Source organism: Rhea pennata, chromosome 4 (genome assembly GCF_028389875.1).
Source record: "Rhea pennata isolate bPtePen1 chromosome 4, bPtePen1.pri, whole genome shotgun sequence".
Taxonomy (NCBI): domain Eukaryota; kingdom Metazoa; phylum Chordata; class Aves; order Rheiformes; family Rheidae; genus Rhea; species Rhea pennata.
Window position 1 is genome coordinate 50,661,897 of NC_084666.1, and position 19,118 is coordinate 50,681,014.

General features: G+C 37.1%; 1 protein-coding gene across 6 annotated transcripts in view; it reads right to left on the minus strand.

The window, feature by feature from the left end:
* Nucleotides 1–19,118, minus strand: part of GAB1 (GRB2 associated binding protein 1) — a 100,645-nt gene that overhangs the window by 21,701 nt on the left and 59,826 nt on the right. For 4 of the 6 annotated variants that reach the window (XM_062573923.1, XM_062573922.1, XM_062573921.1 and 1 more), the window contains exons 3-5: nt 10,092–10,305; nt 6,745–6,825; nt 1,955–2,559 (exon numbers count right to left, since the gene is read on the minus strand). In XM_062573923.1, the coding sequence (XP_062429907.1) occupies nt 1,955–2,559; nt 6,745–6,825; nt 10,092–10,305 (900 nt within the window). The remainder of the gene's footprint in view (nt 1–1,954; nt 2,560–6,744; nt 6,826–10,091; nt 10,306–19,118) is intronic. The other 2 variants (XM_062573924.1, XM_062573920.1) reach the window with 1 other exon arrangement.

Sequence of the window (19,118 nt, forward strand, 5' to 3'; positions counted from 1 at the left end):
TGGGAAAACTCTGGGTTTTATCTCTCCTTGCCCCTGAGAAAAAGCTCGGAGGGGTTTTTGCTTGCTTTTTGGAGGAAATTTCCATTTCCCAGGAAAAGTAAACACTTTGGCTATTAAGTACCGAACTAAAATAGTATTTTTAGAAGGGCAACTCTTCTTGGGGCATGGAAACTCAGCTTTAATGAAGGAGTGCTCATTTATCTTTTCTCAGTTTAAGTTTATAAGTAAAGCAAAGTAAGCAAGGGTCTTTCAGGGTTTTACTTTGTAATTAAATTTTAAAATATTAATATACATCATACTACATTTAGTCTATGAAATGAACAACAAATGGAATAATTATATCTGAATACCTGTATAATCATATCCCTTGTGTTTATTGCCTCCTCTAAAAAACTTAGATGTCATCTTTCTGCCTCCCATCCCATATCTAGCGCAACTCAAAGAACTCTCTTAAAAATCCCCTAAAACATTAGTTAGCATCAATTCTAACCAGCTTAAAATTCCACATAGGAAGCTGAAAGGAGGGAAGCAAGCCCAAGAGTTATTATCAAGACTTGAATGACTGTCCTCTAAAACAATAAACATCCACTTCCCAATCTCAACCTCTCAAACCTTTCTTAGTTTAAATTTGAGTGAGATAGAACAGCAGGAAAAACAAAAACAAGCAAACAACAACAGGCAGAAAAACAAGCAATATCTTAAAAAACTAAAAGTGGCTGCACCAGATTTGCTAATACCCAGCTGCTGAAGCAAAACAGTAATAGCAATACATTAACAAGCCTGGAAATGCCAACATTTAAATGACTATAAGGACTATAATGAGCAAAGTTAATTTTTCTTTAAAATTTGCATTTCAAGGAGACAAACACAAAGTTCTGTGGCACCAAGAACCAGATCAGGTTTCAGATGGAAGCACTGGGTACATACTAACTCCTACTGAATTCACGCAAATGCTTTCAACCTCAGTGGCTGATGCAAATCTTACTTCAGACATTCTGAAAAACTGATAGCAAGCAGCAGTACTAAACTATGAACTATACGAGCTTACTAGCAACAACCATTTTTTCCATTCTATTTTCTACAGACTAGTAATACCATAAGATACCTAGGGTTTCAAATATGTCCAGCTAAGATTGAATGCCCTAATGCAACCAACATACTTAATCAACGTTCTGTGCTTTCCTATTTTAATGGTTTCCTGTAACATTTTTTCTCTTTCCTAGCTACTTTAAACAGTAGGACCACAGACTGCTTTACAAAGGGCTACATGCTTGTTAAAGGCCAAAACTGCCCCTCATATAGTTCAGAAAAAAAACCTGAGACTATTGTCTCAGTTTGTTTTCTGACATGAACTGACACCTTAGCATGAAGAGGACCCTCAGCCGTCACTTTGAGAGAAACTCCAGCATTTCTAATCCATGAGTTATTTCTTCATTTCTTCATAAAACTGCATCTCTGCTTGCAGTTACAGCATAATTTCTTACCTATCCACCCTATCTACTAAATACAGTGTCTAAATTAAGCGGAGGCATTCTGTCCTTTGCCAACCTCCTTTTTCCTAATTAGCAAATATTGACATCAACAGGGGACCCTGCAAGCCAGATCAGTTACAGTTACATCCCACTAGATAAAACTTGGGGTCTTTCCTCTTCTTGATGACACATGAGAAGAAAACAAGTTCTACTGAGTTACAGCATCTCCAATTACATGTCAGATTAACTCAAGTTACAGGCAACTTTTCTGAAGTCTGCCTTACAGCAATGGCACAATTTTTTCACAGGCTGCCTTAGACCAGCAGCTAACATTACAATTGCAGTGGAAGAAACACTGCGAGGAGCAGACCTGTGCTGGTCAGATCACTGGACAAGTATAAAGAACTTTTTAAATGGTTGCACAAGATTAAGGTCATTTAACATAATTTCTGGAAGAGCAGAATAAAACAAGGAATACTGACCTTTACGGAAGATATTCAAATCTACAGTTGAAATGGTATTACTGCGTGAGGGTGGCATTCCCGCCGTAGGGATGCAGTAACTATTATCAGTGTCTGAAGCAGTGCGAGTAATGCTACAGGTTTCCACAGGAGATCGATCTGAAGCGTGGTGAGGTTTTGGTGGCCGAGGCGGAGGAATATCTGGAATCGTCTCCAGTTTTGAAGTCTGAGACAATGTTCCTTCTGGAAAAGTTCGTGGAATCTGGTAAGTACCTCCTGGTGTGGGGGGAATGTCATAACTAATGGAGATATGCCTCATCTGTGCGTCTAATGAGGATGTTGCTGATGGAGTATTGAAAACATGTTGTTCTCCTTCTGCATCAGTCCCTGACGGAGATGCTGCCTTTGGTAAAACATCCTGTGAATAACTCCTAGGCAGGTTATAAAGGCTGCAGTCTGCCAATGCCAGTCCAGTACGAGAAGGTGGAGAGTCATAGACTCCTTGCTGCTGAAAAAAGCCATTCACAGAGTGCTTGCTCACTGACTGAGCAGGATTTTTGTGGGAGGGTACATTATCATTGCAGTCCGTTTCAGAGGAGGTGGATTTCACCGAGTCAGTGTGAGATCTACACGTAAGATAAGATTAAAATGTTGATGAGCATATAAAAAAACAAATTACAAATTATAAACACAACTTTTAAAATATGAACAATTGAAAAGACACTCTTCCTCTTTTTTTAATATATATATAGTGCAGGAAGTCAATCATTAAACAAACAATTACACTTAAAAAGAAGAATTCTAAGTATATACATACAAACACATGCATGTAAAACATAACACAAGAGCGCAACTTTAGCAGCAGCTCAACAAGTTGCTGTTTCATAAAGCAAGCAATTTCCAGACAGATGCCAAACCAATCTGGAGCAGGGCTTGTTTGTTTGGGGTTGGGGGGGATATTTTTGTTTTTAAGCTTCTTAGGCCAGGCTGCAAACTACCAGCGCTTTAATGGCTCTGCTAAATGTGAAAACATTGCACTTACTCCCTGGTTTTACAATACTTATTTTTCCTCTAGCAATTTTCAGATTCATAAAAAAAAAAAAAAAGACTACCTGCAACACCATACAGTGTATGCTTAAAGTTATTTACTGACAATTCAAGCTTGATTCAAAATACATAAAGGAGAGACAAATAACAGATAAAACAAGAAATAGAAGAAAAGTAGCCTGCTCTTACAGGAAAAAAGAAAATATCCATGGGGTATATTTACAAAAAATGAATGCTTTTGCCTTGAACTTAAGTTAAGGTAACACTGTTAGATAGAAGTAGACAGTGGTTTGCATTTGATTTCTTTGAAAAAAGATCTATCTTTTATGAGAACAACACTCACTAATACTGGTTCAAACCAACAGGGGTAGTAAACTCACGCCAAACTTTTCCCTGGGTAGAACTCCCCAGATATCTCACTCCAGACAGAAATTTTGTTACAAGTCTGACTCCTGCTTTAAATGCAAGTCAGAATGATAGCAAATATTAAGACAGGTGGAATTACTAAATTCCACACAGTTTTATCAATCATACTATGATATTTCCTATTCTTGTTACCACAGAACCATATCATTGTGAATATTTACATGTACATGACACACTTAACAATAAGTGTCTATATTTCAGCATGCATGCGTCATGAATAGCTGCTGCTGCTACTTTTAAGCTCTATTAAGCAACTGGACCAAACAGTTTATAAAACTCTTCTAAGGAATAAAATACAAAAAATCAGTGCAAGTATCACAAGAAGCATTTTCACCTTATTTTAAGAGGCTCTTTCTGAAGTGATCACAGCCACTACGTATTAATTAAATTTCAGTTTGTTGATAATATCACAGAAAACTTTCTTGCTTAAGGCAGGGTTGGATTTATCTCTGTGGGTTCTAGTAATCCGAGAAGAAAGGAATCCAGTTTAGCTATTCATTTAGGTTTTCTCTACTGTCACTGGAGAAATGGAGACAGTGAGAAACACAATCCATTCTTCTTAGATATCTGTCTAAAACTGGCATGAACCACTCCCGAACTGCCTCTCTCTCTCTCAGCTACCAATGAAATCTGATTAGCTTACACTGGACACGCGAAGTCAAGCAAGATGCCATTTACCTAACCAACTGTTTATTTTTTTCTTGTTTAATAGTACAGACGCTATCTTGCATTATCTCAAGAGCCTTATGAGAGTCTTCTCTTGCTTTACAGCACCTCTGTCTATTACCTAGTTTTGTTCTTTATTTTTTTTCTTTAGAAAAACAATATTAATCTTCAAGTTCTTTCTCATTGGTCAAAACTGGTTTCTAGATGACTAATTTACATTTAGTTTGACAGATCTCCAAAAAGATGAGCAACTTCCTTATCAAGTATTTATCTTTGGATTAACCAAGTGAAACTTCCCATATTCCTTACGATGCTGACCATGTCCAGCACGTCTCCTTTCTTTGCTAACACTTTGCTATGCTTTGCCTCAGAGCTTCCGAAGCTCAGTAATGAACCACTGCTCTGCTTTACTTTTCACTCTGGTTTCTGAGTGAACGTAAAAGCGTAATATAACTGCAAAAATACAGCATATAGAACTTAAAAAAGCATAAAGTCACAGAGTACATTAGCAAGACAAACACTGTGTGACTACTAAGACATTCAGCTTAACCCCTCCAGCAGCCCCTCGTATTTACTTGAAAGGTTCATTCAAAAGTTCCTCTTGCTCAAGATGTATTCTTCTAGTTCTGCAGTATGCAGTCAGACCAAAGTTCAGCAAAAATAATGCATGTTTCACATGAGCAAGTAGGGCAAGAATCTTGGTCAGTATTTTATATGCTATAAAAATAAAATGGGCAGTCTAGAGAAGCAGGACATTGGCAATCAATTATAAAACCAAAATTATTAGTTTCAGCTCACTAGGATATACTTTAAAATAGAAGTATTTCCAAAACTACAGAAATAAAATGTAACACTACAATTTATCTTATGAAAACAGTACAGAAATGCACAGTCAAAAGAAAGAGTGCACTCAATTTTATTTTCGAATTCATGACTTGTACACTTACTGGGATCACTTTAATCCATTGAGCCATGCACCAGAACTCAAATGACATTTATAGTACCTACAAAGACGCACAAGCAGAGGAACCGTCCTTAAAATTCTTACCAGTTCTGGGCATGATGATGGTTTTAAACAGGCATTAAGACACATTCTAATGATAACAAGTTATATTTGACTCTAAAAGCTGCACAACATGCTGGTGTGTATAACCAAAGCTCAAGATGCACACAGCACGTATGATGCTAATGCTTCAGGAGTACCCATCATATGTAAACAACAATACTGTCATGTTTAAATTTAAGAGTTTTTCTATTTCTGACTGAATGCTGCTTCTAATTCTTTCCTGACCACAAGCACTTCTGAAAGCAAACTTTCAAAAACCATGACATGAAGCAGTCAAGCCAGTCATTTGCTTTTTCAAAACATGAATGGGTTGTAGCCAATCTGATTTTACAAGTCCAAGTTTGAAGATAGCCTGAAACAAGGGCCAAGAGAGAAGCAATTCACACAGAAATGAAGACAGGAAATTCAATCTATTAAGTTTAAAATAGTTTTCAAAAGTCAATATTAACTGTTTGTTGTGATAAGAAGAACATGTACAATTTTGAAAAACTACATTGTATATTTGAATCATATGTTATCTCAAGGAAAGTGAGGTTAGGAGGATCAGAGCTCAGAAACAGATTTTAGTCCTGTTTAAAGAATCTCAAATACAAGCAGCTTACCAACTTCTGCATTTTTTTTAATTCATATTTTTTTCCATACACTTCAAAACAACACAACAACAACAAAAATTCGTTTGGCTTAAATAATCTATTCAAAACTGTTTATTAAGACAAATAAAGCATCTTTTCTCCTCAATTTAAAATAAAGGCCAAGTAGATATAACACGAAGAAAATTAACAACTCTATAAATAGAGGATGGACTGTGACCTGATCTCATGGTGATACCATATGTACAATGCACATCTGCAAATTGTGCCAGCAGTGTCAAAACTATTCTGTACTCAATGCTTAGACTAGGCACCTCTTTCCATGTATCGGGAAATAACTACATAGCCTGATGATTTATAAGCACCATACATTAAGATGCACAGAGCGGACGTGGTGTGAGGGCAGGGTGTCACACTCAAATTTGCTTGTATTCTCCATCTGTAAACACATAAAATCTGTGCATTTGAAAGTGGCAAAGTGCACGTATTCCAGGAAAGTTTCTGAACGGAATGATCATATAATATCAAATAAGCAAGTCTGCCCCTATGCACTAAAAACTAATGGCTAACAGATGACTAGGACAGAGTTTTCAAAGTATTTTAGTCAGAGCAGTAACCATTATAATTTGAGTACGTTGTATATGGTCTGGCTTGACCACTCGTCTTTTCAAGCTGATTCTTTTCCCAGCTGCAGCAATCAATACAACAGACCAAACAGACTCTATAAACAGAGAACAGCAGCAAAATTGGTCTTGTGCACCAGTAATATGGAGTAGAAAAAGTAATCATAATAGAAATTGAGGAGTAATAAATAAATAAATAGATAAACAAATAGCTCTATCTTGACTACAGTTATTTCCAGAAAATGGAAGCCAGGGTTACATAGTTTTTTTTTTCCTGTTAAAACTTACAGAACACCATGCAGCGTGTCTCAAACAAAGAATATTTTCAGGCAAGTTAATGGCTCTGTGATTAATTTCTCACACGCATTCCAAAAGCAGCTATTGTTCACTCACTGCAACGGAATCTTTTTACTTTCAAAATCTTCTAATAGGAGGTATTCCTGCCCTTCTTCAGAGAGAAAGGATGACCCTTGGCTGGTTCATAAACACAGAAAAGATGAGGAAGATAGCATTTAATACCTGAATATACCTCTCAAATGAACCAGAACAATAAAGTTTTGGAAAGTGTCTTGCATTGCATTTTCTTACACATTATCCAAACACGAACCTTTGAATTTCACTAAATGCTCCAGTCAAACAATACTCTTTTTCAAGTCAGTAGAGATCAGGACATAAAACTGCATTATTTTAGACAAAATACAGCACTACTAGTACAACTACAAGTACTGTGTCCAACAATATGTGATAGCCTCACAACAGCATTTGCTACTTTGCAGGACCCAGCAAAGAAGCACTTGGAAATTACTTACTAGTTTCAAAACACAAGAACTCTTAAAAATTCCAAACAAACAGCTTAGCTGCTTCCTCTATTTTTTAGAGTTATGCATCTTACCTGTAGAAAAATCCCAAAGCCCTGAAATAAAATTAATTAATTCATGGATTATCTATAAAGTAACATGCAAAATTAGAATAAAAAGCGTGCCTTCTGCATATAGTCTTCAAGGTCTAAAGAGAAAACATTATAAAAATAAACAATTCAAGTAATATCATCTGCCCATTGAATTATAATATATATTGAATTATAACTATTATGCTTTACTACTAATGAGTATTGACAAAATATTTTTCCCATAAAGAAATAATAAAAGCTGTATCATCAAATTCATAGATTAATTATTCCAGGTCTTCAGGTTAATGGGAAAATGACCATTTAGTTTTTCTTCACTTGCTAGAAGGTAGATTGGAGTAATGCACACAATGTTCTCTAACTGACCATCTTAATACGCTACACAGATAAAAGTTGTAAGTCCATAGGAAAGGGTCTATATCAACCATACTCTGGCTCAAATTTAGCAAAACTTTGCAGGATACCTACTATATCAAAGATGAAACAAACAGCTTCCTTAAGTGAAACAAACTCCAACATAACTGATTCTGAATTATTCTGAATTTTCCTTATTACAACCTTCTTAAGAAAAAGACATACTTAATTAGCAAACTTAAACATATTACAATAAGCCTATCATTCCCAACTAACCACAATGCTTATGTTCACTGACTTCAAATACTTCTAAAACATCATTTAAACAATCTCCATGCTCCCAAATGCTTCATCCAATCCTTTCTCAGTTCCTTTGTCTGTTTTATATTCATAAAATATTCTGCCTTCCCTAACCCCAAAATACCTACTCTCCTGTGGCATCTATGTGTTCCCCAAAATTCGTAGGCTACCCACTATAGGGCTCTATACCTTGCCCAATTTTGTGTCCCTTTTCATGGTCCCCTCAGACTTCACTCCTTCTACTTAACCCACAAACCACACAACTGCACAAGTCGTCAAAAGTCAATTACACATCTTAATCTTGACAGTTTTAAAACACATTTTTCATGTGGTTTTAGAAACCCCTTCTGTGCCCATCCCTTACAGACCCAAAATAATACCCTGAAATACTTCTGATAAGCCAGGGCACTAAAATGAAAGCTCTCTGCCAAGCCATTCTAGAAAGGAAACTAACCAAAGAAGGACAGGCATAACACTTAGCAGGAACAGTAACATTCCTCGCAGCCACTGCTATTACCAGCTGCTAAACGACGCTGAACATTTAAACTTCTCACACTTTAAGAAACTAAACATCGGGTATCCCCTTCTCCCGCAGGATGTTTTGGGATACTGTGCTGCCCATAACCTGCACACCCCATGCGCTGGGGGACTGGCAGGCTCATTCTGCTTTCTGTTTTACAAGAAAGATTGTGAAGGGTGGACGCTTTCCTACCATGTAATCATCAGTAAATGGAGCAGGAAAGTCCTCAGGCACAATAGAGCAAGATGAAAATGCCAAGGGAACAGAAAGCACATGGCATAGGTAAAACTGGCAGAGCATAAAGGTGCTGATGAAGAAGGCACCGACGCTAAAATGTATGGCCCTAAGGGAGAATGTGAAATACTCATGAAAACACTTTCAAAGGAAACTTCCCTCAGCCTTCAATGCTTATTTCTGCAATCACAAAAACAATATGCAGTTTTGTTTAGCTTTGTTTTTCTGGAAATACCTCAGAAGACATTATTTCATATTATTATAAAAAAAGAAGCTTCCCACAGAGGTCTATAATGTTCTCCCACTGAATAACCAAGGCTGGAAAGGGCTTTCAGAGATCATCTGGTCTAACCCTCCTTCCCACTCCAATTCCTCTAAGCAGAGGCAACTTCAAAGTCAAATGAGGTTGCTCACGACCTTGCCCACTTTTTTAAGTCTTGAAAAATGGAGATTCCACGAGGTCCTGAGCAGCCTGTTCCAAGTTTGGCCACCATGATCCATTTGGGGGTGGGGTGGGAGATGTCTCCCAGATAGTTACCATCAGATATCATACCTTACTGTGCAGGAGGTGCCGTACATCTGTTTCAGTTAGAAGTCACAGTTGGAGGAATATGTATACATTTAACTGAGCAAAAGTTCTCAGTTGTTTCCTTAAATACTAACATTGCACACTCCTCTGGAGAACTAACTGTGTAAGTACTTTTTATTCAGTAATGAATAAGACTTATTTCAGCTGTAATTTTTTTTTCCAGTATATATTCTTCAGAAAAATGTTAAGACCCCATAAAACTCAAGATACAGAAACTGAGTGATCTGAGTCTCTGATATTCCAAGTCATCATAAAATAATTATCTTTTACTCATAAAGAGTTTTGACTGAGTTCAAACTATATTAGCAATAAGGCTACAGATACCATTTGAGGATTGCTATATTCAGTGATGTGGTAACCCGGTAGGTGAAAACAAATTTCAGCCTGCATTACTGAATCTTTTCTGTGAAAGGTTTAACTGGCTAAACTGGAGTGCCAAGTACCACAAAGGCAAGAACGCTAAATTCCTTCAGCTTCTTCTAGTTGTAGACTGGACTGAAACACACCATGGTGCAGCTAAAGGGTGGTACTTCACTCCATGCGCTGCACATCGCCCCAGGCTATAAAGTCAGCCCTGGATTCACTGCTTTAATCTGATGCTTCATATTGGCAATTACTGCACACACTTTTGAAGAATGCAATATGGGTCTAGCACTGATCAAACAATTTACTATTGCTACAAGAAGTCCAAGCACAGAAAAAAAGTAACACTTACAGTCAACTCCCCCCTAGATCACATGCATCCAAATTTTCAACGACTTGTCAATAAAAAAAGTTTTCAGCACAAACATCCTTGGCCTATACAAATAAATGCTATTAAGAAAAAGATCACTTACTTCATAGGTTCAGGTTTTTTACTCTGACAGTTTATTAGCAGTAGGTAGTCTTGAGGATCTTCTTGACCGGAGGAAGACTCCAGTGGGGGGATGTTAATAAGCTGGTAAGGAGGAGGTAGGGAAGATTCTGCTTGTGTAGAAGGTGGTGAAGTGTTGATGGGCAAGGGTAGCTCTGCAGATGCTTGTAAAGAGCTGACGGGTGGCTTCACAGCATCTGCAAGCACAGAAGTACATTGCTTTTTTTTTTTTTTTCTTTTTTCCTCAATGATCCAATACTCTTATAATACTACAAAACTGTTTCTTAACAAAATACACATAAGTTTTTTTTTTTTTTTTTTTTTTTAAACTACAAACTACATGGGCAATAAGCAAATCTCAATGTTGGACATTATTGTTCATTTCAGAAACTTCATGAGTCTCCTCAGATTCTTTCAACAGTAACCAATTTCTTAAGCACACCTTGGAACTAGAGGTTATGCCTTATTAGGTTATGCCTTATATAAGTCTGACTTATTTAACCTGTTTTCTGGTTACAAAAAGAACAAAGATGCCGAAGGCTGTGGTACAACAGCTAAGAATACAAATCCGTGGTTTTAATCAAGAACAGACACAGGTCCATAATGTTACTACTTGAATTTGACAATCTGAGCCCACATTTGCATGTATTCACCCCTTTTGACCAAGGTCACTTCACTATTCAAGATCAGTTACCAGGCAAGAAATAGCCTCTCTCAATATCTGAAAAGCAACAGGAAAGATGACTTTGCTTTTGCAGCGGAAGATCCCTTAATACTATAAAAGCAGAGGTACAACAGGTCCCATGTTCCAGTAAGCTCCTTTATTACATAACCTCACTTTTTATTTTAGTGATGTAAACCCAGTAGTCAGAGGAATTTTTTTTTTTTTGAATCTTCTCTTTATAATTCTCTACTTCCTATTCATACAGGCTCAGAATACACATATCCTGACTGTTAAATTATCTGGGAGGCTGGAAAATATTGACACTATCAAGCATTAAACAATTATTTCACTCCTTTTGATTGTTGCAGTGATGCATGAAATAAGAATGACATAACAAAGCAAATGATTCCATAATTATCAAGACCCCCTTGTACTTGCAACTCATTGTACATTCCAACTTGCACATTCCAAAAATGGAAGCCAATTATTAGCACTGTTTTAATGAAAGTTATGATCATAGTGTCATCACAGAGCAGACTGTTCCTTTTAGACATACAGGCCAGCCATAGCCTGCAAAATGATTTCATCCAGCTTCTGTTTCCTAGTACAGTTCTGGGAAGGACCTGACAAAAGGACCAGAACATAGCCCTCCTGCTTCCAGCTCTGTGTACACAAGGAGCAAGTGATTTAGAGGTAGAAATAGGAGTATCTGTATTGGCTTTAAACTCCCGTAGGACTTACACAGGTTCAGAAATTAAATCCCATCGCATCCATTTGGGGTGAGAAAGTCTAGGAGATGTATGAAAATTCCTCAACTCAGATAACCCACATACAGGGAGATGATAACAAAAAACAAACAAAAAAAGGACAGAGAGAAAAGGCAGGAGATAGGTTTCCTTCCATATACACTCTCACTCCATGTTTATGGAGAAGTGAGATCTCAAAAAGCTACAGTGTACCACAATCCCTGTCCCTGCCCCTTGTCCCCAAGTACACACAACCTTCACAAATTCGAAGGTGCTGATCATTAGGTCTGCCTGGTGTTGTGCTCATGCAAGAGGGAAAAAAAAGAGAAATCAAATAGGATGTCCCTGAAGCTTACAAGGAAGATGGATGTGTTAATTAGACCCCAGATTGTCAGAAGAGGTATATACCAACAGGCATGTCTCTGTGAGGCTGACGCATTCAGAAAAAACATGCAATGGCATTCCCAGAAAGGGTAACAGACTCAAGAGTAACAGCTTTCTGTGTTGAAAAATAAAAATAAGAAGCCCTAAAGAGGCAACATATCCACCATGTTAGGGGCTCGGGGGGAGAGGGGGGAAAGCATGATATTCTTAAAAATGAAACAAAACAAAATTAAAAACATCGCAAAAGTAGGCAAGCTGATGAAGAGCATTAGACTAAATATACTGTCTCAGATATGAAGTCTCTGAAGCCCACTATGCATCTCTGATAGTCACTACTTTGCAGATACTTAAACTAAGCAAAAGCAGCAAGGCAAGTCTGGCATACTTCACCCAGCTTTAGGCAATCTACATCTTAGGGACATCCCAGGATAGAGGCTGCATCCACATTCTGTGCTTACCAGCCTGACAGACTTTTCATCTTTGAACTTGTCTCACCCCTCTTGAGCACATCGATATTTTTGACCTCCACAACATCCTGTGGCAATGAGTTCCACCATGTATTACACATGGCGTGAAAAAGTACTTCCTTTTGTTTTAAAACTGATAATTTCACTTGATATCCTTCAGCTCTTGTCTTCAGAGAAACAGCAACGATTGTCTCCTATTCATAATCTCCATTCTGAATCTTACAGTTTGCTACAGCTTTACTGAGCTGACGCTGCTGCTCATTTTTTCCCGGTGTAGAGGTCATTTCAGATCTTGTTCCCCTTCACCTCTCCTTGTTCTACTAACTCCTTCCTGAGAAAGGAAAATGGTTATTGCACAAGGTCTGGGACACTCTTACTGACTTAAAAAGACATAGTATTTCTCACCATTCCTATCCTAACCTGCCACTTGCCTTTTAATTGTTACTGAGCATTAAAGGTGACACTGTCAAACTAACACAGAATGTTGTCATGATCTCTTTTCTGAGCAAGGATAGCTCATTTGGAGCCCATTAACATTAATGAATAGTTAGGAATATTTTTCTTGTGATGAACTGCCTCATTTATTTTGACATAGCATTTGACAAGCACCCTGAACTCCCTTACAGATCTGGTTTTTTTGGGTGTACAGAACACTAAACTACTCAAGTATCAATTTTCTGGTCTGAAATTCTTTCTCATAAATGCCTTTTGCACATGTTAAATACTTACTGTAAGCTAATATTCACTTTAAAGAGCAAGCGAACTCAGTTTTAAACACTTTGCTGCTAGGCTACTTATTTACTTCACCTATTCATGCTATATAAAATAAGACTATCAAAGAAAGAGTAATGGTAATAACTCATTACTGATAGAATAAAATGAATGCTCTGCTTGCCTATTTGGAGACTGTCAAATATTCTCTTCAGCTACTTACTTGTTTAAATCATTATAGGCTACTGGGATAAAGTGCACAATAACCAACTTGCTTCGTTTTGAATTAGCAGATTTTTAGGGAAGGGGTCATCCGCACACCAAAGAGCGTTCTAAGTCACTCGGTTTGCTCCCCGAGCTCAGACACTAGGACTGCTTTAAAATAACGGGGAACTGGAAAAGCATCCAGAATATTTAACATTCAAATGAGTATAACAAGAATCCCATTTTGTTTTCATAATTCCTGTATTCAGTACAGCTAGAACAGGAAACTTTCTTAGAACAGAAAGAGTTTTATTTTTTCTTAATTTGTTAAGAGCAGTTAGTGGCAGCATTTCTTCTAGAATTTGTTCAGCTTTTTCTCATAAGCTTCTTTATATTTGCCCTACTGACAAAACAATTAAGAAAATTAATGAGGTGAAAAGAACACTTTTTCCTACAAGCACAATAAAAGGCTCCCCTCTTCACTCTGAAACACATACATCTTCCTTATTCCTCATGTTCCAGTGTCTGTACTTCATGAGCAATCTGAGCGTGGAAGTGTGCAGTGAGTCTTTTTCCCCCTACCCTCCCTTTTCCACAAGGGTAGAAATGAAATTGTTTGCTGCATCATGTAATATAGTCTCTATTCAATATTCTGATTATGAAAATACTCATACAAAGTTTTCTCATAAAGTGAGCAACAAATGAGAAACTGAGAGCCTTGTTACAAAAATCACCATTTAAATGTCAAAGTTGCACTGATGAAAAGTAAGAAAAAGCACTCTTTACAGAATGTGCAAAAGACTAAAATAGAAATGGGATTTTCCCATTGTAACAATGAATCAGCAACAGATATGTAATTGTATGATTCTACTATTCCTCTCTGAGATGACTCATTCAATCTATTTACTGTGATGCAGATGTTCTAATAAAAAAGCCTACAAAATATTAGAATAACCTTGAACAAAAAATTGCAGAAAATGGTGGTTGCCATAAAAATATACAACTGTATAGAAGATTGGTAATTTGTAGTTTTATATTACTCATTTTTCTATATGCATCCAGCATGCATGGTGCACATAAATAAAAAAAAAAAAAAAAAAAAAATCAAAGATACGATACAAATACATCCTTACTTTAATCCTTAAAAGGATTTTTTTTAAAATTAAGTCTAGTAAGTCATCATCTCTGCAGTAGTTCAGCAAGTAAATTGCTACCTTGATATAACGTACGTCCTGAGATACACTGCTGGAGCTTCCTCTAGTGTCAGCTCCCACGTGGTTTCAAAGGAAAGGTCCTGGAAGCAGGAAGCCACACGTGCACGTGTGCATGCACACACGCACGTGCGCACACACACACACACACACACACACGAGCATGTCAAAACTGACTGGCACAGACAAGCACTTGCTCTCTCCACATACCTAACTCTGCAGGTGCAAGTCAGATCTGGCCCAGAAGATGCACAGACATGTTAGTTGGGGTTTGGCAGCACCCCAAGCTTGGCTTAGGGAGGTTTTCAGCGTAAATGATCAGCTTATAATCAATACAAAAATCTATGCAACAACCTTGTTCTGAGCATCTCTGCTAGAGTCAGGAAAAAAAACCTTCTAAAGAGACTTTAAGAAGCCCATCTTTTGTACATTAAGTTTTTATTTTAACATCATATTACAGTATCTTTTATATCTTCTTCTGAAGATACACATAATAGGCTATTTTTAAAACAAAGAATTCAGTACTTGCCTACTTTATTTGATGCCCAGGACAGCTCTGTCTCCTGCATAGGAACCATAAACATAACCAGATCCTCTTCTTGAGTTTCTACCACATGCTAAAATTTCCGGCTTTCAGAGCTCACATGTATAATTTCATACATATCACCTACAGTTCATATGTAATTTTAAGATGTACTTTGGGTTACCATCTAAAATTCAAAAATATTGAAAGCATTTCCATTCCAAATTGCCCCTCCACACTTGTAATTTTATTTTGAAAACAGTTCATTCAAAAGGAAAAAAGTATGTAGCCTGTCTCTCCATCTTCAGACGGCACACAGGCTGGGGTATAGAGGAAAAATAATCAAGAATTACTGTCATAGGGTAACTTCCGTGGGTGTTTACGATGAGAAAGGGCACAGTCCACTGCATAAAAAAGTTCACTTATCTCTTCCTTCACTATAAAGGTCTATGCAGTTTTTCTCCCCCAAACAGACTGCTCCAGTCACATGGCAAGTTTGCCCAACCATGGCTACACCAATCTGTCCAGATTCATAGGCACCTATGGGCTACTGAAAGGATATTTTTAGCACTCCACACAATAACTCAAAGCACCTCATGACCTGAGAATTAGCAGTTTACACAACATCCTGCAGACCCCTTATCCAGGCAACACTTCAGATGATTTTAATGGCACAAATGTGATTATACTAAATGATTTATTTTTAATATATTTCTTTTTTTCTTCTCTTAGATACCTATAACAGAGGATGTACTATATTCTTGGTTGCAGATTTTATGCCATCTCTCCCACCACCTTCTCTTTAAACCATCTGTCCTTTACCATACCAGCCAATGTCACAGGCATTTTCTCATTCTGTCATCTTCTCTTTCTTCTGTGGATACTACATAATGAGTCTCTGTGCTTTGCCTGCCTTTACTCAACTTTTTAGCCACTATCAGATCTGCGATGCCAAATCTCAAGTCCTTTTCTGGACCTGCCTCTTCTAATTTTGTTATCACACTGCAATGAAATTTTGTGACAGCGACAACTTCCTTCACAGTTTATTCTCACCAGCCTTTTAGCAATTCCACCTTGCCTCTGTGGTCAAAATCATACTTCTATACGTCAGTGGCCATTTCCCCGCAACCTGTTTCATCAAAGCAAATAACTCAAAAAGCCCCCACAAAAAGTACGCCCTTGTGTTGCTATTCCTCCTAAATTTACTGCCTCACTTTTAAGACAACTGGCCAACAATCCTTACCTGGCAGCCCTCTCTCCTAATACTTCACTCAGTTCTTTTGCTGTTATGCTTTTCTCCCCACTCAAGGGCACTCATCCTCCTGCATGTCATCTTTGACCTGACCTTCTTTCTCATTAACTAGACCAAAGACATGTCAAAAATCTCACATTTTCTTTATACACCTTTTGTGTACCTCATCTCTACAGTAGAATCCTCCCTATCAACAAACTTACTAAAATAAACAACCACATTCAGACTTTTTACACTGTATCGTTCAAAGAAGGTAACAAATTCCCATTTTACTACTCCATTCCTGCCCCACTCGTACCCATTGAGAACTTTGTTATGAAGACTTTTAATCTTATTACTCTGTCAGTGTGCTTCTCTTTACACTCCTCCAGAGCCTCCCTTCCTTTGTCCAAAAGGTTAGGCTATTTCTCTTCGCTTTTGAGACCTTCCATGACCAACATCAACAACATACATTATATGATACTGAGATACCAATTTTGGTTTGCCAAGTGTGCTAGCCTCTATAATCCACTTGTCAAAGTTTAGAAAAAACCAAATCCACATTTATTTCTTATAGGCTGCTTTCATGCTAGAAGAGCACTCCAAACACCTCTAATGTCCACCACTTATTTACTGCAGTCCCCCTGCAGTAAAATATCTTCCCTATAATCTCAGAATTCAACAACAGTCCAACAACCAATGCACTAAGATGACTTATCTGTCACAATGGTCAAAACTGCTGTATTTGCTTTTACTTCTATGTTTGCTCATATGTTGACTCTCATCTTAATCCAGGTAAGTTCTTAATGACAAGGTCAATTTTCTGTTCCACACTTGTGGAACAGACAGCACAGTGGTATCCTGATCTGATACTAAGAAGTTCACTATGATCTCGACAAAATATAGCAGTAGCAATGCCTGAAAGTGCAGCATTATTAATAATTATTGAATTAGTAATTCAGTTGAGAAGAATATAAGGAGCAGGGGGAGCAATATGGATTTGCATCCATCCTGCCGATCACTGATTTTACACCCAAGCTATGATCAGCTTGAAGCGCCCAAATAGAGTGTATATTTTATCGGAAGATAATGTAAAAAAAAATCTAGTTATCTAAAGATAATTTTACTGTGCAAAATACAGACGGCATAAGACAAATGCATCAGATAGCAATTGCCTAAACAGAAGTACTGCGGACTTTGAAAGAGCTGCATGTGAAGCAAGCTATAGTTCTTTCAGAGTATGATCTATATTACAATTATGTTTACATACATAATCCCAAATGTAGTTAAAGAAAATAATTTCCATCATCATAAGGACTGTCGGTTATCTTTGTCTTCTTGTTCTTCCCTTCTTTTCTTTCAGTTTTATTACTGTTACCTTTACTCAAATGAATACATTCAAGTAACATACTTGTATATAGTAAGACTATTTCCTCCTTCCACTGCTCTGCCAAGCATGCAATCCACTACATCATAGACCACTGAGCTCGAAAAGACAGTTTTGAGATAGGATCATGTATAAAACATTCATGACAGATGTCTGCTGAATTCTCAGGAAGGGCTTTCAAAGGCTGTTCTCAGGCAATCTGTACCTGTGTTTAACTATCCTATAAAGTTGTTTCTCATCATCTAGTTTTACATAGTCACTGAAACTGAAAACAGTCACTTCTCTCTTCATCTACTGGTAGACGTAGATAACAATCAATCCATGCCCTACTTATCACAACTTTTTATATTTTTAAAGTCAGCTCTACCTAGTCCTCTTCCCTAAGTGTTCTCTTTCTAGGAAGAGCAAGATCAAATCCTTCACCTTTTCTCCTCGTAGATCACACAAAGGAAATGTTTTCTTTTAAAACCTATTGTTCTTTGAGCATTTATCCTCATCCTTCTGGAAGCTCAAGTCACAATATTTCAGCAGAGACCTTCACAGCACCAACCACAGGAAAATGATGATTTCCCATGTCCATTTCTGCTATTCCATTCAAGAAGGTCTCTCACTGTACTTTAACACCCAAATTAGCAGCAAGACATTTTTGCCTACAGCTATATTTTAATCTCTAAATGATTAAACCATACCTATTATTACCTTACAGGGAAAATATGAATGTTAGAAGGGCTGTATGAAACTCAGTGGTAAAATAATTAAAATTCATGCTCATGTGTAGCTCCCTCCTCCATTTTTGTATATGCATTTGAAGAAAAATGCTTTACAGCTTCCATTTCCAAACAAGAAGCTTTAGCAGAAGAAAGCACAAAAATACTCACATATTTCTTTATAAAAACAGACAAATTATTTAGGCTGTTCAAAAATTGTTATTCCTGGTGTCTCAGAGTCACTGGAAGTTTAAATTTTAAGCCCCGAATAACTAAATCCTGCTTAAAAAAAAAGAAACAAAAACAAAACAAACTCCTATAAAAGAAACAGCTATACAATATACATCACACTATAATATAAAACCAGAAATCCAGAGACTCGACGGCTCGTAACAATGACTCAAGATGATGATTCTGTCTACTCACTGTTCAGTCACAAATATAATCTTGCATTTTTCCAGAATGAACTTATTTCATTTTCATGTGCATAAATCAATTTCTGGTTAGAAGGTCACAACAGTATTAAATAATAAGCTACTACTGTGAAAGCTGATTTTAGAAAAGAAGAAAACATCAAGTTATAATCATCATAGGAATTCCAGAGTCTTCACTAAATATACATTCATGTACCCTCTTTTTGCCTGCTTCCTAAAGTAATTGTTTTTCTCATTGTCCACAGTGAATTTTACCTATACCATTAATTTTTCAAAATAAAGTGCATGCTAATAAAGATTTTATAAATTACATGCATTATCATGCATCCATAAGTCATCCA